The sequence below is a fragment of the Malurus melanocephalus genome, unplaced genomic scaffold (genome assembly GCF_030028575.1).
Source record: "Malurus melanocephalus ecotype Western Australia unplaced genomic scaffold, MMel_1.1 scaffold_64, whole genome shotgun sequence".
NCBI classification, from domain to species: Eukaryota; Metazoa; Chordata; class Aves; order Passeriformes; family Maluridae; genus Malurus; species Malurus melanocephalus.
In genome coordinates this window covers 1,550,125-1,572,073 of record NW_026623296.1, presented here as the reverse complement: position 1 = coordinate 1,572,073, position 21,949 = coordinate 1,550,125, and the positions used below count along the sequence as shown (strand labels likewise).

At 42.5% G+C, this 21,949-nt stretch overlaps 1 protein-coding gene across 1 annotated transcript in view; it reads left to right on the top strand.

Moving 5' to 3' along the window:
- MDFIC2 (MyoD family inhibitor domain containing 2) overlaps positions 1 to 21,660 on the top strand; it is a 41,651-nt gene extending 19,991 nt beyond the window's left edge. Inside the window, exons 2-4 of the mRNA XM_057366344.1 lie at positions 12,622 to 12,690; positions 17,598 to 17,819; positions 21,377 to 21,660. Of these exons, the coding sequence (XP_057222327.1) occupies positions 12,622 to 12,690; positions 17,598 to 17,819; positions 21,377 to 21,636 (551 nt within the window). The 3' untranslated portion in view covers positions 21,637 to 21,660. The remainder of the gene's footprint in view (positions 1 to 12,621; positions 12,691 to 17,597; positions 17,820 to 21,376) is intronic.
- Positions 21,661 to 21,949: the final 289 nt, after the last annotated feature.

The window sequence follows — 21,949 nt, the reverse complement described above, 5'->3', positions numbered from 1 at the left end:
GTGAAAATCTAAATTTCTCTCATTTCTTTGGCCAGGATTAGTCAACCATCTGACTTCAGGGAAGTTTGGTTTCTGGCCTGGATAATTGTCTGTAGCCAACCACAGCGGGGAGGAATGAGAGTAGGGGAAAAAAAMCAGACTTCCAAAAAGCAACTTTTTCCTGGCCTAATCCTCTCAGTCAAGGTGGGATGACTTGCCAGMAGGATGGGCTTGACTTTCATTGATTTCTGTAGGATTTTAGGCTGGAATGAGCACCTACCATACCTATCAGGGACAGTTGCAAGGGTGCACACACCCTAAAGGGGCCCTTTCTYAGAGCTGGAGCATTTTTAAGCACCTGTACCTGGCTGTGGATTCCTGCAAAATCCAACTCCCAGCCTGCTTTTCATCTGGAACCTCTTTATCAGTATTTCATACTAAACTACCATGCTAAATCTTCAGATGCCCTAAAAAAAATAAAAAAAAAAATAAAAAAAGCTCAAATTTGCAGTCATCCTAGAGCAGTTAGCAACACTCCTGTGATTCAGAAGCACAGGATGTGATGATAGTTTCAAACTAAACTGTTATGACCAGCTAGTATGGAATATAAACAGGAACAGATGAGAAGAATACAGCCTCAACATTTGAGACAACAAAGAAAGAGTGAAATGATTGCTACATAAAAGACATTTCAAAGACCTCCCAGAAAAGCAGGCATAAAAATCCCCAATAAAAAGGCTCAGCAAGAAAACTGTCACACCCCCTAATCCTCAGCAGACTCTAACAAGATGTTCGCATGAGCCAGAGATTGTCTCCTTCCCCAGAAGACAAAAGGCACAGAAATCAATACTGTCTAGCATAGGATTAGGAGGCAAGAGATAGATAAAAAGGATTCCTTAACCTTACAATTAGAAGCCCCAGCTCTCCAGCCAAAAAGATAATCAGAAACAGACTGCAAACCTGTGTCACAATAATTGCTGCATCTTTTGCTCTTTGAAAACTGATATTTTCAGAAGATTTTTTTTTGTAATTTATTGCCACCCCAAGAAAGGTTTTGATGGCCACTTAGCTGCAGACAACTGCTGCTACCAAACCACAATTCAGCACACATGGCAATAGAATTATTTCCCATTCTTTATGTTTTAACCACCTCCAACCAAGCAAAAATTATATTAGCAATRCTTGTACCAACCAACCTCCCAGTAAATTTTACCCTTAAAAGCAAAACGATATGTAATGCACTACTTCTGACAAATGATCAGCTTACTGTGCCCTGAACCAAACACTTACACAGATTCTTCATGCCAAACCTGGCATAAGCATGTGCTCTGATTAAAAAGGAARCAACTTAGTTGTTATAACAAGCTTCTTTAGCTTTATTTGGTATTACTAATGCTTTTAAACAGAAGGCAGGGTACTGGCAAGAGTGAAAAACAGACTTGAAGGGGGAGGAAACCTGCAGGCTGGAAAGAAGCTGCAGTCTCTGAAGTCTGACCCTCCTGCTGTAGATAACCAGTGACCATAAACTGTGAGAGCTGGAGAAGTTTGCTGCACAGAATTTTCAGAATTCTTTCTGAAGCTCAGCAGGGCAACCACAAGCCATTGACAATGACATTTACAAAGCCCATATTAACTTACAGCAATGACTTCAGCACCAAATCATAAATGCCTAGGTACTCTGTATTCCCACTTTATGGGGGGGGTTAAACAGCACAAGCACTCACTGAGGGACAGAATTTAAACAGTCAACATATTCAATGTCCYGAGCCTTTCCTTGTCTTCCTAATGCCATCAGGTGAGAAAAAAAAAAATCAATTTTTTTTTTTTTCTCCAAGTGCAACACCCTTGCAAACCATCACTCTACGCTCTTGTGATCCTACTGTCTACTGAACCTTAAATTTCCTGCCTTAAGCTAACTTTCCAYGGCCTTGTTCTGTGCAAGTTAGACACTACCTCAGAGCAGCCTCATGTTCTGTGGCAGATGAAATAATCCCTGTAAGTAAACTACTGGAAACCACTTAGAAAGAGGTTGGCARAGATGCAGCTTAAACCATTGTCATTTGTCATGGAAAGACAAACAAACCACCCTTCCCAGAAGAATCACGGCTTGAAATAAACACATGGGAAAAGACACGAATTTCTGTTCCCTTTTTAGCAAGCTCGAAGACAGCCTAAAGCTTGTCTTACACATTCTTGGAGAATAAAAGGGATCTGTTATCTACAGACTTCCAAGTACATTTTCTGGACCTGAGTGCAGATGGGGATAAGCAAATCCCTCAGTCCACCCCAAAAGGCTGCAGCCAGCARTGTACGAACCAGAGCAAACCCAGGATGTGAATCAAACAGCGTGGGAGCAGAGGGCAGTGTGGGCTGCACAGTGGCACAAGAAAATTAATCCCCTCCCAGACCCTCAGCTCCCCAGGGACTCCTCATCCTGCTCATGGCAAAGCTTTACCTACAAGAACACTTGTCCCCAAGACACGAGAAGCTTCACTGCTCTCCTGCTGAAAGTCTGGGAATAGGACCATGGCACCCTGCCTTTTATGTCTAGATAATATTTTCCTCATTTTATATCAAAGCCAGCTACTGGTTAGCACTATTAAAAGCACAACTTCAGAGATTTACAAGGTAGGCTAGTATTTTCCACAATTTGCATTCAGATCAAGTTTTACCAAAAAAACTACAAAACATTGTTTTACTGACCCCTGTGCGGCAAAAAATCCCACATGCATTGGGATCACAGTGCCACCCAAGTATTCAGTCATTTAGGTAGGACCTTCATCTTCCCCTCTAAGCTGGGAAGAAAGGCACAGTGCTACAGACACCATCAAGTTTTCATTTTTTGCCATTGTTAGTGATTTTGAGATTCTCAGATGCCACAGTGGTGGCGCAGTGAAAAGCTATATATACCTGAAAATGAAGCATTGATATGCTGAAATAGAGGAATAAAGAGCTTTCAACATATCCTAATCCCATGGTTCACAAAATTAGACTATATTTAATAATTTCAAAAAGTCCAGCATCTTCACCTGTGCCATTGGTAGGAGCAGGGWTGTGATGAAGAATCCAGTTCATTAMCTGTGGTTGCCTCWGTTGTGATCATTTTAATGAAGTYTTTGCATAACTAAGATACTCATTTTGGAGTAAGATACAATATTTAATGTGGTTTGCCCTGCATCCAAACATTTCCATCACCTCTAGAGGGCATTAGGAWGGCGCCTCATGAATAAAAGCAGACTCATTTCAGTGGTCAGGCACTTGAAGACAACTCAGATGTGAGCTACAAATAAAAAGGCTGAAAAAGAGAAACTTTACTCACTCAGGTGCTCGGGGTTTGATGCTGCATCAGTGAATCAGGGTCCTCAAACAGTCTCTGCTCTCCTTGGTAACAGAAGTTGTGTCGACTGTAGGAAAATTGCTGTGTCCCCTGGGAAAACACAGAATTATGGAATCAYTTAGGYKGGAAAACACCTCCAAGATCATCTCAGTGAGAGTCACAGGACATTAAATCCTTACAGGGAAAGGGCATCTCCCAGCCTCTATTAAGAGGTATTTCTAACATACTTGGGTACATACATCACAGTTTTGAGGTGTTCACAAAACACCCATGTGGGATAAAAAGGGCACAGCACCAGCTGARGAGCTCTTCCTGCTTAATGAAACTTTCTTTTCCCATTCTTATTTTCTCAAACTGGCAGTCCCCTAGAAACTCAGRTAAACCCTTCACCTTCTCAGCTCCTTCTCCCTACAGCACACGGGGCATGGCATTACATCACTTCAACTGCTGAAGTGGCACCTTCCATGCAAAAAAAATTAGCTCCCTAAGTATAATTCCATTGCAGAATGTAAGCAACACTTTATCCTTAATACTTTTCAACTGTTTCAGCCCATATTTAAAATGACATTTTTTTTTGTATTTTTGATGCTAAAGAAACATTTTAAGGTTTACTCAAAGCAGCACAAAAGTGCTGTGCAGGGGGCTCAGCCTAGGAGCTTCAGAGTATGAGAACAAGCTCCTAATCTCAGCCCCATTTTCTTATGGAAATGGAGTAAAATCCCCAAAAGGGGCAGCCTAGGAGCCGCACAAAAGCTGCTTGCTCCCATCTGCAGGATCTCAGCAGATTGCTTTGGTATCAGGCAATGCTCAAACTGCCTCCTTTCAAAGGTTACCAATTCTCCACCTTACCTGGAGAGCTGCCACAATGTTGTCTGCCCTCTTTCCTCTGTTTATCTGCTGAAGGAGAAGCAAGGCCCACAGCCCTGTCTCCTCCCAGCTGAGGATGTTTTYCTAACTGAAAAATGAGGTTCTCACATCAATTAATGCCATTTGAAAGCCCTTAGAATGGGGAGATGTGCCAATTTATCTGCTTTCTAYCCAGCCACTGCAGAAGTGGGTAATGCTTATCTGCTCCAATTACTTCTGAAGATGGCATTTGGAGAGTCCCAGCTGGAGCCAACCCCAGAGACCTTTCAAATTTTGGCAGTGGCCCTCAGCAGTCCTCACCATGACCACTAAATGGGGTGTTGCTGATTAAAGGATGATTACACCAGGCTGGGCAGCACCCACAGGCTGAGCTCGTCCAGTAATGATGGTCTGGCTGTGTTAGAAACCACAGCATACAAAAATTTTAGAAAGCACCATGGCCCCTTTAGGACCTTTCTTCATGGGGCACCCGAGATCCTGTTGTTGTAATCAAAAACCAATGACTTCAGTACCTGAAGGATAGAGACTACAAGAGATCTGGAAAGGGGATTTTGACAGAGGCATGTGGTGATAGACAAGGGAGAATGGCATAAATCTGCAACAGAGCAGGTTTAGACTAGAGATTGGAAAGAAAATCCTTGCTGTGCAGACAGTGAGACACTGGCACTGCTTACCCAGAGGAGTTGTGGATGCCCCATCCCTGGAAATGTTCAAGGCCACGCTGGATGGAGCCCTGAGTAACCTGCTCTGGTGGGAGCTGTCCCTGGATGGCAGAGGGTGTGGAACAGGAGGATCCTAAAGGTGCCCTCCAACCCAAACCATTCCATGATCCCAACTGCAAACACTCTGTGCTGCTCAGAGGATGCTGATAAGGTTTTTGTAGGCAAGGTCAAGATGTGAACGTGCTCTGATAAAGCGTGAGGAGCTAAATCATCCTGTGCAACTCGAGTCATTCAGATGGTACTTTTGGCATTTCCCCCCTCCCACCCGCTTTTGTTCTGTCAGTCTGAAGAGAACAGCTCGCGTGATGCAATTTAGAATGGAGCTTTTTTAAAGCTTTCACTCAGGAAAAGCTTCGGGAGCTCTGGGGGTATAGCTTAGCTCCAAGAAACAGAAAGGAAGCAAGTTTGCATTGACAGCTTGATCCCAGAGAGAGGTGGCTGCCTGCTTGTCTAACAGGTCCTCTGGGTCTGGATGAGGCAGAGACAGAGGAGCAGTCATATTAAGTGAACGCGTGCTGCCGATGTTAAAGGAACAATTACCATTATTCTGCATAGTTCACTGTTTGCTGCTGCTATTTCCTTCAATAAAACCTCTTTTCACTTGCCAATTGGAGCTTGTCATGTAACAATATTTCTTATGCACAATACACATACTAAAATGCCCCTGTGTTTTTAATACATTTATAGTTGTTAACAATAGCGGTATAGTGACAGGGAAAAAAAAACGCACTTGCTTTGAATACAGAGCAGATTGGAAAAAGAACAAACCAGTGGTCCTGCTCGCAAGGATTAATGGAGGGTAGATTTTGCCTAATCTGTGTTAAAACAGTGACACCTCTTCCATYTCTTTGACACTCACTTCTTCCCCTCAGGGCCTGGGCTGTGACCTCCTCGCTTGGAAGGGGTTGTGCAAAACTTCAGGGATGGTTTTGGTGCCAGGGAGTGTTGAGGAGAGGGTTGGGCTCTCACCTGCCCCTGTGGCTGCCCAAAAACACTTCAATCCTTGTGCATGGTGCACAGACAGGTGGGAGCTGTGCTGCCATTCAGCAGCGCCACAAACTCTGGCGTTCACTGCCCATGTCAGATTAATGAAACTCCTTGTGAATGCAGCTCCTGGTGAAGCAGGACAAACACACAGCTTTGGGGAGAGTGGCATTTCCCCAGGGCTGTGGAGCTCTACAGCTCTCCTCCGAAATCTCACACAATGAAGACRTTGTGCTACTGCTGCATTTGCCAGCATCACCAAGCCAGGTGGAAATGACCGCAGCGAAGGTGCCACGGCGAGAAGGAATTACGTGTTTGCACTTCTGAGCAGGCTGAACCTCATTTTTCATGCACCCAAAGGAACAAGCAGCTGTTCRGAAACCTTTGTAGCACAACCACGAAGGAAACTTTCTTCTGCCATAAGATTCGTGTTTTCTAAGAATACTATTTTCTTCAGAACAAGTTAATATACACAGGAAAAGACATCTTGAGTGTTCCTGACTCTCCTACACTATCCAGGAATAGTGATAGACTGCGAGTTTAAACACATTCTTCCACTGCACAGAGAGAGAAGTGTGTTTAATGCTGTGAGCAGAACMCTTACCGTGTTTGCCTTTGCCAGAGCAAGACTACACTGTTTTAAGAGTACTTATTACATACATAAGTAACAGTGGATGTCATCTGTCTGCCCCCAGAATAGATGTTCTGCATCTTCAGTACAGGGGGGAAAAAGAAAAGGATTTCTGAAAAGATGCACGGCATGATACATCTTCTGCTTCAGATATTGCTAATTGCTTTGTCTGTGGCTTTTCCTGAGGAAAAGAGCAAAAGAAACCCAGAGAAGGCCACCAGTCTGGAGGCTGGTTTGGTGCCTGATCTGAGCTCCCTGAAACTCCTTTCATTGACATCTGGTGATGCAAGATCAAGGCCTTGYGAAGATAAATAAATGGTTTTCCAGCATGGTCCAGCACAGGCTGTTCTGCAACACCTGGGGAGGTGCTCAGATGGCAATAAGATTAATAATGTTTRTTACAGCATGCAAGTCCAGCTCCCGGTTGTGCTCCAGCACGGCACACAGGCAGGAGAGGAACAAATGGAAGTGTTTGATAGGAGAGTCTCATGGAAGAAATAAGACTCTCACAGATTGGCACTCACCACTGGGYTCAAACCAAAGAAAAGCTTTTATACCTTATTAGAAGACACAGGCTGTTGTAGTCATATATTATCATGTGCCAATTTACCACCAGTAGAGCTCTAAGGAGTTTCTGTGAGAAATGCTGCATCTTCTCTRAWTTGCAGCTCCATTTCACAGCCTTTAAAATGTTTGGAGGCATTTTCAGAATATCTGTGTGGTTTTGTTGRTGTTTTCCCCCACTACTGGCAGTCTCGGAGCTGCTCTGGCATTAATGCTGTGTGAGGATATCTTCGTGACCATAGCTGTGTGTAATGCCTGCTTTGGGAATAAACTCCTGGCTCACAACTTTGGTGTCAGAAAGTGGCACTGTTGTCAAGGACCTCGGGCCATGAAAGGAAGACACTGTGCTGTCTTTTCATTGGAAAGTTCACAGATTCTGCCTAGAGATCCCTCTGATATTTTCACTTTTCAATACATAGTGCTCACCAAAAATAAAACTGAGAATTTTAAGTRCTTTCCAAATTTAATGACACAGAGTTTTACACGGAAAAAAAATCTTTTGTAATAAACTTAGCATTTTCTGGTTTACATTACCCATAAATTTCCCCAACTATAGAATGAAAAATTACACAAGGATGTCCATGGGTGAGAGCTACCTTTAGTTATTGTGCCAACACATTAAATAAAGCCCTGTCCACCTCTGGCTACCCTGCTCTGGTTAGGATTTTGTTTCTGAAACTCGATCATATTGGCAAAGAATCTTAACCTCATTGTGAGGTGAGTAATTAACCATGAGAGGAAGGAAGGAAGAGTGAATTAATGCAGCAGTGACATCGAGGCAACAATAACAATAAATGTTTGGCTTTTCCTTWCTTTGAAAACAACAAAATTCAGATAAGACAATACATCAAAACCTCCAGTTTCACGCTGTGACAGTGAGGAATAAAGAGAATTTGAGAGATTTGAGTTAACCCTGCAAAACAACAAGCAGCTGCCCATGAGCCCTGGGATGGACCTGCCCCAGCCCCCATTGTGGGGTGCACAGGCAGCCCCATCAGAGGGTGACCTCAAGAGCACTGTGTGGTTCTGTGCATCCCAAATCCCAGTCCTGGGAAGAGTACAGGCACTGGCACAGCTGTATGGTGGCTGGGGTGACCTAATGACATTAATAAAACCAAACATTGTAAGCCCTCCTCTCGGAGGAGGAAGGACAGGGCTGTGTGTTTTCAGTTTGGGTTCAGTTTGTTCATTTTATCCTTTTGAGCAAATGTCAGCAGAGTGCAGTCTTGAAACAGAAAGAAAGAAACAAAAGAATCTGGAAAGCAGACTTTAACTTCCTTGACAACACTTATCAGGGTTGTTTCATGTAATAGGGCCATCCCCTCCTTGGAGTCCTCAAGGCCAAGTTCAAGGCAGATTGGAGCAACCTGGTCTAGTGGAAAATGACCCTGCCCATGGTGGATGGCTGGAACTAGATGGTCTTTCCGTCCCTTCCAACCCAAACCACGCTGTAATTCCGTTAGAGAAAAAAAAAAAAATCCAGTCTGGGGCTTAAATACAATTTCAGGTGTAGCCASTCCATCTCAATGACTCCCAGAGAGGATGATCTCTTTCAAGACCTGCTGGAATAACAACAGGGTGCCAGGATGCTCTGATCGTAAAATTCAAAACAGGCAAAAGATTAAAAAAAATGACCTAACARCAAGAAGCATGTGAAATACCACGAGATCCTGCTGCTCCCTGGACTGCCCCCAATTCCTGTAATGGATTTATTTCATGGAAGCCATTTCATACAGTCAYGACAGCCAGGACAGAAATACAGACCTAAAGAAAAACGTGACAGGGAAAGAAAACAGTGGCTGAAGGAGAATTTTGTATATCTGATCTACAAACATGTCCTGGGAACTCTGATAAAGCTCTCCTGAAGGATGCACAGCTGTATCCCACATCCAGCCCCACAGGTTTCAGGGGTTGATCAGCTGAGGTTGTGTTTGTGCTGCAGTTAATACCTGACAGCACAGCTGGGAGGTTCCTGTGAAAATTCAGTGATTTATCTCACTGCTCATCAGCCCAGGGGTCCCAAGGAACTCACACCAAGCTCAGGGAGCACCAGGCAGGAGGGGTCTGGGCAGGCCCTGCAAACCACCCAGGGAGCACACTGTGGATTTTGCTGCTGTGGTCATTTAGGGCATGAATTTTGTCCAGCCTTTAACGTGGATGATGATGTCTGATGCAACAGGGACTTTGGAATTAGCACATAAAAAACCTTTGGTTTGGTTCCCCCTCTTGCAAAGTTGTTACAACTCCAAGGTGTAAGAGAACAGCATAAAATTCACACTGATCCCTTCAATTCTTTTTTAAGCATCCTTAAATCCAGCCTTTTCTTCCCCCTCTGCTATACATCTTACTTTTTATAGTTAAAAGTAATTTTAAAGCAAAAAAGAACATAAACAATATACACTGACTCTTGACACTCCATTGCTTTTTTAAACTAGAATAATAAAAATTTGCAAATGAACAAAAGAGTGGGAGGAAGATATCTGATTTACAATGTTTTTGAGATAAAGAACACTATAAAAAAAGATCAATGTGAATAATAAAGCATTGTTAACTGAGTCATGACATTTCTATTCTCAGTGAAGATTTGAACAGTAGAGCTCTGCAAATGAGCACCTTGTGCCATTTTCAAAGTGGGAGGAAGACATATAATTATAATTTTTAAAGTGAAGAGAATTTTAAAAAAAACTGTGAAAAAGTTTATTGAAAAACATATCGACATATCAATATGACATAAATTACTTTAATTTTATTAAACTGGGAGGGGGGAAAACCTCTTTTTGAAGACTGGCTGCAGAAAGCATTCCTTGAAAAGAATTTTCTTTATTAAAAACTCTTCTGCTAAGATGAAACAGCACTGAATGTCAGCACTACCGTATATTTATTCTGTAACTCTTCCAACAGCCGAGATCTATAAAAGAAACATATTTTCAAAACAGTTTTAACCTCCATTGTCTTGATCATTCGTATTAACATTTTTCATGTCACCTATTGAAATCCCTTAAAGGAACCTTTTATTCAGTCAAAATTAATGAAGCCGTTTTCTTAAACAGCTTCCAAAAAGTAAAAAGGACGTAATATTGTGCATTTTACTTGACATACGTTTTCTGCCATTTCACTTWTTTCTGTGATGAGAGCAATACTTCATATTTATGCTATCAAATCTGCGGAGAAAAGTGATTTTGAGAGAGAAGGAAACCAACTCTGCTCTTGCTGTGTGTGCAATTTAAATCCACAGTGAAAATACAGCATTGATCAGATTACTCCAATTGAGTCATTTAGTGCTTTTGCATTCCTGAAGTTAGGGCCCAGCTGTGAAATCATGGTTGGGGCCAAACATTGCTGTTAGGTGAGTGCACATGGCTCCCATTTTCTTCAAAGGGAATGACACACATGGCCAATATTTAGCTTTCACCTCTTCCATTCTTCAGCCAGCAAAGCCAGAACCAGTGGAGTATATGCAGGCAATTTAACAGAATTAAGAATACAATCAAGATTTTCCAGGACTTACTGGTGATTTGGGATATATAATTCAATACACCTCAAAACGCAGATGCTCAGCATTTTCTGAAAATCAGGCCATCTYGAATGTCTTGCTTTAAGCAGGTAAAATCATAAATTACTCTGAGTATTTTGGCCATTGGATCCTAACAAACTGGGTGTAGTACACCTCTTCAAAATCATAAGCTCCAGTTCCTAACTTGGCTGGGATGCCTGGGAGAATTATGGCATCCCAAAGAATTTTTGGTCTTGTGTTTGATCACAGTTTTCCCTGCCATTACCATTATGGGATTTAAACACAGTGCAGGTGCCCCTCTGCAGCAGGTGACCCCTAGAAAAAATCCAAGCTTTGCAGATCCCCTGGGGTGGACCGGGGTGCTGAGATGACCCACAGGACTTTGCAGTCTCAGTGCCACAGAGAAATAAAGGATTCATCCCAAAAATCTAGCTGCCCCATGMTGCATGCAGATCTTCATTTCAACTCAAGGTCAAGTGGAAAACTTTTCTACCATCCTTGCTGACTCTCCTCTTCACTTTCTCCTGACTCCATCTGTTCCTCACCCATCTCCTTCGTTCCGCACTCGCCTCCCTCTTCTTCCTGTGTCCATCTGTTCCCTCCTTCCTCGACACAAGTTGGGGAAGGGAAGTAAATTCAGTCATTCACTGAACAGATTTCAAGATGAACCCCCTCCCTCTCCAGTTCTAACTTCATTCATCATGGTAAAAATTATAATGAATAGAAATGTTGAAGGTGAAAATTTATTAGGGATTGTGTTGCTTTCTTATATGAAAAGCAGTTAAAGCGGCATATAAACATTGGCTTCATTCATTTTTTCTTAATATATGGTATAATTAGTGAGAAATATTAGTGGAAGTGCTTGCTATGCAGTCCATCAACACATGCCTGTCAGAGCTTAGGATCTGGGCCAAAAGTTTTTGCCAGTCCTGTGATAGATTTATAATAAGCCTATAGAAGGCTTTACAGTTAGCTAGGTCACTAATTCATGAAGTTTAAACGTATGCAATGAGGTCAAAAATTCACTATTGATAAAATAGCCCCTCCCGGGACTGCACCATTAGCTTTGTTACTGCAACAGCAAAATAAAGYAAACCCAAAGCTCCTGTGAATTACCAGTCCATCATCGTAAATCAGCAGCGAAGCACTTGCGCGGGTCCATGCTGTCATCCAAGCCCGAGATATATTTATAGCCTTGTGTACTATTTCCTGTTTCCATACGACAAAAATAAACAGTCTCCAAATCCCCTGCATCCTGATCCTGAGCTCAGCAAAACGCAGCGGGCACGGAGCTCCGAGCCCCGGTGATGGATGGGTCTGGAGCAGTTCCCTCCGAGGGGCCGCGGCTCCCTCCGGGCTCTCCTGTGCTCAGCTCCCAGGGAATCTGCTCCATCTGCCGGGACAGCCCCTCCTGCTCTGCCTCCCCAACTCCTGGAGAGACAAGGAAAGAAGATTTGAGCCTCCAAGCCTTTGGCACGAACGGCCTGGTGAGAGCAGCTGAGGTGGAGGAGCTCGGCACGGCTCCAGGCTTGCCACCACAGGAACCTTGGGCATCTCGTCCATCAAGACTGCCAGGCCATGGAGGCTGGAGCTCAGGCTTAAATTTCCTCTCTCATCCTTTGTTGATGATTTGGGAACCTCATTTAAGGTTTCTGGGGTGTYTGGGCATGGATGGTGCCCCACATTTCATCGCAGACCTCCCAGCTCTCATATTTCCTGTACCCACCTGAATTGCTGTGTTTGCTGGTGATCCTCTCCACCTCTTCTCATGTGAAACTTTCTCTCTTAGCTATTTGTTTTACATTTGGCTTCCTTTCCTGCAATGATGGAGAGGGTAATACAAACAGCACACCATCCCATGTAACCTCCCTCTGAAGGAATGCTCTTGTTTCTGTGTGACCTCAGAGCAACAACTGCTAAGTCAATGGCTGCCACTAAGTGGCTCATGGTGRTAGCTGTGCCAAACCACATTTGTTTGATATTTATCCCTCTTCAATTTTGGTTTTTTTTTTTCTCCACCAAGACCGTCGCACCAGCTCCCTGCCTCTACTGGCCCTCCCTGGGGGGACGCCGAGCACTGAGGACCATCCAGGTAAGCTGCTGGCCCTGTGCAATGTCACACTGTGCAGAGACATCCCTCCCTGGCAGACAATTACATCCTTTAGACTAGCAAGAAAAAGTGTTTTGTTTCTCTTTTTACYTTTTCCTTTTCAAAGCATTGCCACCAAACCCCAAGGTTTGGGTTTCATTGTGTCAGTGTCAGCGTTTTCAAATCAAATGAGCTCAGACCAAGCCTTTACACGCACAAGTTTTCATCCTTCAGGTCTGATGTGGCTCTGCCCGTGTCATCTCGTGGCACACAGCTCTTTCAGTGACAAGCATGTGACACATTGAACAGACAGGCAGGGACAGCGAATGGTGGGGAGAGCAGCCAGGCTCTCCTTTAGTGCCTGCACTGCCCTGATACACCAAGAGCCCTCGGGGGCAAATTAAAAAGTTACAGGTCCTAAACTGCTGCAGTTTTCCACACAGTTTGGCTTTAACCCTTGGGACTCCTTGCCGCAGGGGCGTGAGGCCAAGGGCCACTGTCAGGAYGGATTGGGAACAAATGCCAGTGTCCAGTTGAGCCACAGGCTTGCTCATCTTTGCTTGTAAAATGTGGACGAGCCCTAGGAGGGTGAGACATCAATTCTCTTTCAGTGACATCTCCCCCAAACCAGTCACTCCAAGAGCTGCTCTGGATTTCCTGAGTTGCTGCAGTCYCTGTCCAGCAGAACTGAGCACCTCTTAAATCCTCTGTCCCTTATCAAAAATAGGCTTAGASACCCTGTATGCCTCTATATAAAATCTAATTTCAGAAGCATGCAGGGAAGCTGCAGACTCCTGTTCTCCAGGACTGCAAGGCTCYGGTTTGTGCCTAAAGCCAATGAAGAGAAATAAAGGTCAGGGGATGTGCTGCAAATTCCAGTCTTGGTATCACTGCTCCTTCCTGTTAACCAGCAGGATCTGGGGCTRGCAGCAGTGGAAAGTGAGTGATTTACTTTGTACTTTCATGAATTTAGACACTGTAGTCAGCCATATGAATCGCCCAGCTCCAAAAAGAAAAAGAAGAAAGAAATTCCATGTGGGTATTGAGACTGCCTTCAGCACAAACATGGGTGAACGATCCCAGCCTTCCACTGCAACAGCCAAGGCGAGTCCCAGCTTCCCCGTGTGAGGAAGAAAGTTGCTACTTCATACTATTTAAAAATGGCACATTGTGGGGGTGTACCTTTAGCAGCCTCTGCCTAACAGTCTAACACTGAATAATCTGAGATTTCTTCATCATGATACACTTATTTTTCCCTTTAAGTTCACTTCAGTGGTTGATTTCTACGTGTTAAAAACACAGGCGTGTATGGACATCTGAAGCTGAACACAGGCTCTTAAGAGGGAGTCGCAAAGTTTGACCCTCTTCCCGTCTCCAATTGTAATTTAAATTTTTTTATATTCTCATTTAACAGTATCATAAGTAGTATAAGTGGTATGTAACATATTTTTAAAGCCTATTTGGCTCCATCTTTTTGTTCTGAACTCTCAACCTACTACTGCTCCATCCAGCAACAAACTATACTAGAAAAAAAAAAGTGCTAACCACCTTTTTTTTCCTGCTGGTCTAGCACAATCTTTATTTCTTCAGACACTTTGTGCAAACATTAAATTGATAAAAGACATAATGTAGATGGACCCACAGCTGAACTGAAGGTAATTGCATAAAAATGAAATGGAGACCTATAATTGTACACTGCTTTAGCCTCTCCCGCAGTGTTTTCTGGAAGCAAGGATCTCGCTTGTCATAGCAAGTTGCTTGTTACAGTGATTGCATCAAGACTTGATCTAGCTGTACAAGACAAGTATAACATTACTGAAAGGGAGCTTTTCAAACTAAGAGTCTGACACTAAAATGTACTGTATTTTCCAAGATGTAGTATGCTTTAACAAACAGAAGAGTCCTTGACTGACAGCTTTTGTTACCCTTTTGTTTGATGGTACTGTATTGAAAAATTCAGGTTATGTCTATGCCTTTCTATTTCTGGTTTTGATTTCTCTTCAACAGCACTTCAAGAATAAAAATTGACTCAAAGTATGAATAGTAGAAGTCGGTGGATACAGTAAATGTTAGTCTGGCATTTACTGATTACTTCTGTCTGACTTTTTTTTCTGTCTCGCTTCTTGAATGCTTAAATGCATTCCGTGGGCCACTGTATTGTTGCAGCATTGAGGATCTCAATAGATATATTGAGAATTAAAACATATCTAGTTTAGATTTCGAAAGTGGAAAATGATAGTTATTCCTGCCTAAGYCTTTCAGCCTGATCCATCTATATCCAAACTCTCCAAAGCTGTGTGCAGCTCTCAGTGTGGACAAACAGGATCCCTTTGCGACATTGGCACCTGAATAACCAGTGGGGTTTGTGTCTTTTGGACTCACAAATCAATTATTATCCAATAAATCCAATGCATAAGTGGGACATTGCTTCCTCCTGTGCTCTGATGCTTCAATCAGCACAACTTTTCCTGGAGATGCTCTGCTAGGGAATGAAAGTGCAGGAAAACCTGTGGAATGTCATTGATTTATAAACACTGGATAGCTGACACCACTGTACATGTAAGGACATCCAAAACACACGAGTTTTCACATTTTGGACTGAAGAAGCTGGCCTAGAGTCAGAGAGGAGAAAAAAAAAAAAGCTGCATTTGCTTACTTTTGGGAGGAAAACCATCAAAAAAACATCACAGATGGGCAAACCCAGGCATGCACAGTCCAGGATGCTGATTTCCTGAGACCAAGGGTACAGCCTCAGGGGAGAACCACTGTGCTTTGCACTGCTGCATCTCACTCAGCCCAGCCACTGCCTCTCCCARCCTTCCCATCTCGCCTGTGCCTTTCACTCATCATAATGCTCACCAAACCTGACAGGTAGAGGTTTCTGAGGCTCCTCTCTGTGCCACTGCTCTCTTACTGCTTCCCTCCCATCATTTGCTCCCTGCCTGAGGCCAACCTGTAAACTCTCCAGGATGGAGAAATTCCACATTTCCATCACAGTAGATTTTGTTGTCATTATGACTTCAAAATCAAGGCAATACCTCTGACAACACTCAATTTAAAAGCAGTGATTTAAAGTTAMATGAAAATGATAGCCTAGTTTTTATGCTTGTCTTATCCCAAGGTCTTACTCTACTAACCTCTACCCAGCTTTTCTGCTTCCACATATTTCACCAGGTAAAAATGATCTAAAATGGCACAAGACCCAACTATGAGCAGAAACTTAAATTAATTGCTCACTCATTCTGCAAGTAAATGGAAAAATAGAGATCATAGAAAAATTGGCTTGGAAGGCACCTCTAGGATCACCGTGTTTGGCCTCTGTCACAAACCTGCAGTAAGAGCAGGTTGAGGGTCCGTGCCCAGCTGAGCTCTTTGCACACCCACAGCCTCACTGGGGTCTGCTCTGGTGCTTTGCACCTCCCATGATGAGGAATTCATTCCCTGGGCTGTTCCAGTTTCCTTTGCTGCAGCTTCYGGCAGTGGCCTCTCATCCTTTAGCCTCTGCCCTGCTGGGAGTTGAGGTCTGGCTTCTCCATTACCCTGGCTCCAAAGGCACCCAGCACCATCCTTTTTCTTCTCCTCCAGGCCAAGAGCAGCTCCCTCAGCCTCTGCTCGTGCAGAAARTCTTCCAGACCCCTCCCCACTTCGGTGGCCTTCTCTGGGCTTGCTCCAGATACAATTTAGCCCTCAAATCCTTGCGTCCCTCCTCTTCAAACCTTATGGTCCCAGTGGTTTTTCACTTATACTCCAATTCGTCCATTCCATCTACAATTCCTCCTCTTGCTGCAAGGACACTGGGGGGAAAATCTTCAGTCTTACCAGGCCTCACTCTCTATCATCCTTTCCTTGGCTTTTCTTTCACATATGTCAGAAGTCAAAGGTACCTAAAACACAAGAGATATGCAGGGCGTCTCTTTAGGCTCCTTGCAAAAGCCACTTCAGAGCACTCACTGCTCCTCTCAGAAAGGAGCATTTGCAAAACTGAGGTGTTCGTAAAGATTGATTTTCTGTATACAGCTCAAGAGCAAGCATATCACAAGATTTAAGTAAGATAAGAAGTGAGGCTGTGCTTGATGTGAGGCGCAGGAGTTAATCAGCTGTAGATAAGARCTGATGAGGTTTTATCATCCCCGCCATGGAGAGAATGACTCTGTTTCTTGGCCTCTTGATCACTTCAGAGAGTGAGCGAAGCTGTATCAGCCCGTGTTTATCTGTGCCTGAGAAGTTCTTCAAGAATAAATTGAACTCAGAACTCTTCTTAACCTTTCCCCTAGTTGGGGCTTAAAATTAAGCTCTCCCTCTGGTTTTTGAGCTGCCTCTCTGGCACGCTGACAGCATGTGAAGTATCCCATCTCCTAGTTGACTTCCAGGCCAACCACGCAAGCGGGGATGRAGTTATGAAATAAGGAATCTGGATGTTAAACAGAGACCATCTGGCTTTCTCTGCTACGAGATTACGAGCCACGGTGAGCTGGCACATCTGCATCCAGGTACCACCTACGTGCACACTGCTGGCTTGTAAATTTAGGGAACCAAAGCCGCAGCTGAAAAATAATGAAATAATTGTTTTGCCTTTTTTTATGTCACAAATTGAAGTTAGGATATCACACTYGAAATAGATGTCAACTGAGGCAATAGTTCTGTTTTCTTTCCAAACCTGATCCCACCCCGTGCAAGTGAATTATTGCTTAGCCTGTAAATCCCCTGGGTTTAAAGAGAAAACCTTAGAAGGCAAGTTCACAAATACCTTTACTATGAATAAACCTCTTTAAAGAGACTGAAATCATTAGGTAAGAAGGGTTAGGGCTTGRAAGTAAACAACTGTAGGTTTGAAAATTCTGCATATGTTATTCTTTCAGATCTCTGCCTCGGTATCACAGTCTTTTTTTTTTTTTTCCTAATCCCACCAGATAACCAGCTTACAAATGAAAAACACACAGATGAAAAGCCTATGAAAGGTATTGTTATGAGTTCTGTCGCAGAATTCAGCATCACAGACGCTTCATCAAAGGGTACCAAAAATGAGAAGAAATTGTCAGACGCGAGCAGATCATCCATTGCTTCCCTGGAGAAATGCAGAGAATTCACTTACATTGAAGATGATGCATCAGTACATCAGAGAGACAGTGACGGTATGTTTTATAAAACAGATCACATTTCAGCTGATTTCTAAATAATGCCCACTGCAAAAGAACTATGTATATCCAGCTCTAAATTAAATGTGGAACAGGAGGTTCAAGAACATCGCCAAAAGCAATGTTAACTTGCCCTGCAGACATTTGTGTGATAGATGAGAATTTCTAGAAGATGATCTTAAATTGTCAGTGATATTAAAGTCATACAAGAGGAGCTCAGAGCCTATTGTGCCTCAGAGCATTTGTACTTTGGTAATGAGTGTTTGCACAGAGGCACCAGTGTCAGCACCAGATAAATGCTATTCCTGGTTATTCCAGTGGATGTTGAAAAAAGCCYCTGTGAAGTGTTTTAGAAGTTTCTTGTGAGTGCTTTTTGCAATAATGGATTAATTGTTACATCCAATGGAGCTGGGATCTATTGTGCATATCACTTAACRATCCCTAAATTAAGCATTTCTAAATACAGATCAACACAATAAAGTGCCATGTTCTCCARGAATCATTAACATCTCTATTGTGCCACTGATCTTTATGAAATKGATGTCTCTGATACATCTATTGGAATACACTCAATTTCAAGAAAGGACCTGAAGTATTTATTTTATYTGGGGGACTTGCCCTCTTGTCCAGACACTCCCTATTTGTGAGCTTGAGGACTATCTCAACCATTACTGGCACACAGGTGTGCACCATGTGATGCAAATAACAGATTTCATACTCCTTAAAAAAGCTAAACGTGAAGGAAAAAAAAAAAAAAAAAAAAAAAAAACCAATCTGTGCTCAATTAATAATGTTAAGGGCTGGATAGAAGCCAAGAAAACCAAAGGAAGCCAGATTTGTGGTTGTCACTGCATACTCAGCTCACTTCACTCTGACAATGTACTGCTTATTCCATGTACACGAGGCCAAATCCTGTTTGCTGGTGCCTGGAGAACCTCTGAAGGCAGAGGAGTAGGTGAGGAAATTGGTGATTATTTTGCTCCCTATGCTCAGAGAGAGCAGATCCAAAGCTCACAGGGCTCACCAAGGATGACCAGCAAGCTTTGGACCAGGGTTGTTCAGAGCATCATCTGTGTGAGCAGATGCCACCAAACAAGAGCAGGCAAACTTAGGGATGAGGCATGCTAGAAAAAAATTATTATAAATTCTTCTTTTGTGCTAATTAATCTAGTAATGTAGAGAACGAGAGCTGAGGTCATTGTTCTCACTGAGATAAACGCAGTAATGCCGTTTGGCAAACAGCAGGGAAAACAGAGGGGAAAACAAGAGATTGCATCTTCTTTTATGCAGTTTGTGGCTAATTTATTTTCAAATATATAAATGAATGCATAGGAATGGATGTCTAATTGCTAATATCTATTATTTATATACATTACCCCACTTAAAACAGGACCAAAAAGCCTCGCACATGCAGATTTTTTGAAATGTGTTACATCCATTATCACAGTTCATGGTGTGTGCTCTGATGGGAATTTAAAAGCATCTTTACTGCACATCACAGAGTCTGTGCTGAAACATTACTTTATTATTAAAATCTTGTGCTTTTTGTGTGCWCTCTTTCCTGGATGAAGCCCTAAGAATCATATCTATTCTCTCCAGATTACATAAGCACCATTATGGTTAACACATTCGGGGGGAAAAAAACTGTTATTAAAAAATGGATCTTTGGAGAGGGAGAAAAAAAATTGCCAAATCCTTAATTAAGACATAATTTTGAATTCTGTCTCTCACATCTATGTATAGGAAGGAAATTTCATAAACATAAGAGATCTAAAAAGAATAGTCTTAATTACACCAAGGACTACTGCATAAAATGATTACATTTTCTACAGTGTAAATTTCMTACAATTAAATGCAGTGGTGTCACCTTATTAAATGTTTCAATTTTATAATTATTTCAGTTCATTTAGTCAGAAAAAAATATAAGCATGGATTTCCTAAGTATCACCGAATCTAGTCATTCTTATTCGACAGAACTGACTTAGAAGTTAGTTGTGCTTGTCTGAACCCAAATAGATCTTGACATATTTAAATAAGTATTAAAATTGATAACATTGGTGATGATATGCCACTTAGAAAGAAGTTCAGTCATGTGCTATTTATTCTTGCTACCTGCTTTAACTGCTTTTTTTTTTAAAAAAAAAAAAAAAAAGGATCTGGAATGATTTTTTTAAATTTTTTTTTTAAAAAAAAAAACTTTAAAAAAAAAAAAAAAAAAAAAAAAAAGCATAATTCTGGAAACTTCCTGGCAGTGAACTTAATGTTACGTGAGATAGAAAATGCCACAACAGAACCAATGCAGTTGAATGAGTTCACAGTTAGTCATCCTAGGGCAAGAAATGTGGTTATAACCATATGCTTTCCCGAAAGAACCAATGAAAAGACATTCATATTGTTGGAGGCATTTTTCCTTTCCAAAAACAAGAAGGGGGGAAAAAAAAAAGGAAAGGTCTGGGTCTGTGCTCCAACTGGATTCACACAGTTGGAATCTCACATTTGCTGCACCCAAGCAGCCTCCCCAGATGCTGGAGGCTGCGGGGTAAGGAGCTAATCAGTTGATTTTTGGAGGAAACAAATATAGCACAGAGTTTTAGTCACAGTGACCAAGTTTTCAGGAATATTCACTGGCTCCAGACACACATCCTACATGATCTATTTTACAAAATTTTGACTCCCTTGAAAAATTGACATTTGTGAACAAGTCCCATTTGGTGGGGAGTTGGCAGGACCYTGGGCTGAGACTTGACCAGCACACTGCCCTCTCTGAACGCTCTTCTCCAGACCTGCTCTCCCTCTCTGCCCTTGGTAGTCATTAAATATTTTAGAATTCCTGTGAAAATGAAAATAAACTCCAGTGTCATCTGTGCTGGAGTTGTGGTTTAATCCCAGGCAGCAACTCAGCCCCACACAAACCCTCACTCACTGCTCCACTGCAGAACGGGGGAATCAGAAGGGTTAAAGGAAGAAAACTCATGAACAGGAAAGGAATATTATTATTATTATTATTATTATTATTATTATTATTATTATTATTATTATTATTATTATTATTATTATTATTATTATTTAATTATAATATAAAAAACAAGGGATACACATTGCAGTTGCTCACCACTCACCAACTGATGCCCAGTCAGTATTCAAGCAGAAACCCCTTGCTGGTTTTCTCCCTTGTTTATATTGATACCATATGATCTGGAATATCCCTCTGGCCAGCTGGGATCAACTGTCCTGGCTGTGTCCCCTCCCAGCTCCTTGAGCCTCTCCAGCCTCCTCCCTGTCTGTGCATGAGAACCTAAAATTTGGTTTAATGGTCTTTTTCTTCTGGATTTCACTGCCACAAGATATTTCCATTCAAAATATTTCCATGCAGCTGCTGTTTTTCCAGAGCAAACAGAATAGAAAATAAACTTTTCATTTGTCTCTATGGAGGTAGCTGTCATCAATGTTTTTTTAGCCTACCCCTCTCATTTCTGTGTAGCCACACTGGCCTAAACTCAGGTTCTCCCAGCTCACCCTTGTTCTTACCTCTCCCTGCTTTTCCTCTCTCTTAGATGAATGCGCAACACTTATCCTGGCCTGCTTGTTCTGCCAATTTTGGGACTTTCTTATAATGCTGCCTGATACCTGTGAACATTGGCTGACAGATACCTGTTGTCCATCCAATAGATATTTCCAGACCTCCGACGAAGACCACGGCAACAACGACTGCAACTGCGACTGTGACATTGATTGCAGCCTCTTCGAGTCCTGCCACGAGACYGGGGAGTGCCTGGAACTCGCCATGGAGATTTCTGAAGTCTGCTATCGTTAATAGGGAAATAACTGACAAAATTCCTCAAATCTACCTGACACATTACAAAGGAGTTGTTTGTTTCTGGTTTTTTTTTTGTTTTTTTTTTTTAATCGTTAACAGAGGTTTTGCCAATGAGGACTGTGTGCATCCTGCTGCTCCCTYGCTGGAGGTCTCTATATCTGTACCATCCTGGTGGCGTGATTTCACAAACTGCTGCAACCAATAAAGGACAAAAAAAGGGTCTTCTCTGCCATAGGTGACAACAGAATTCCTAAGTGCCAAGCGTGCTCGATGCTTTACCCACTGTCAACCCAAAGCCTTTATAAACCTT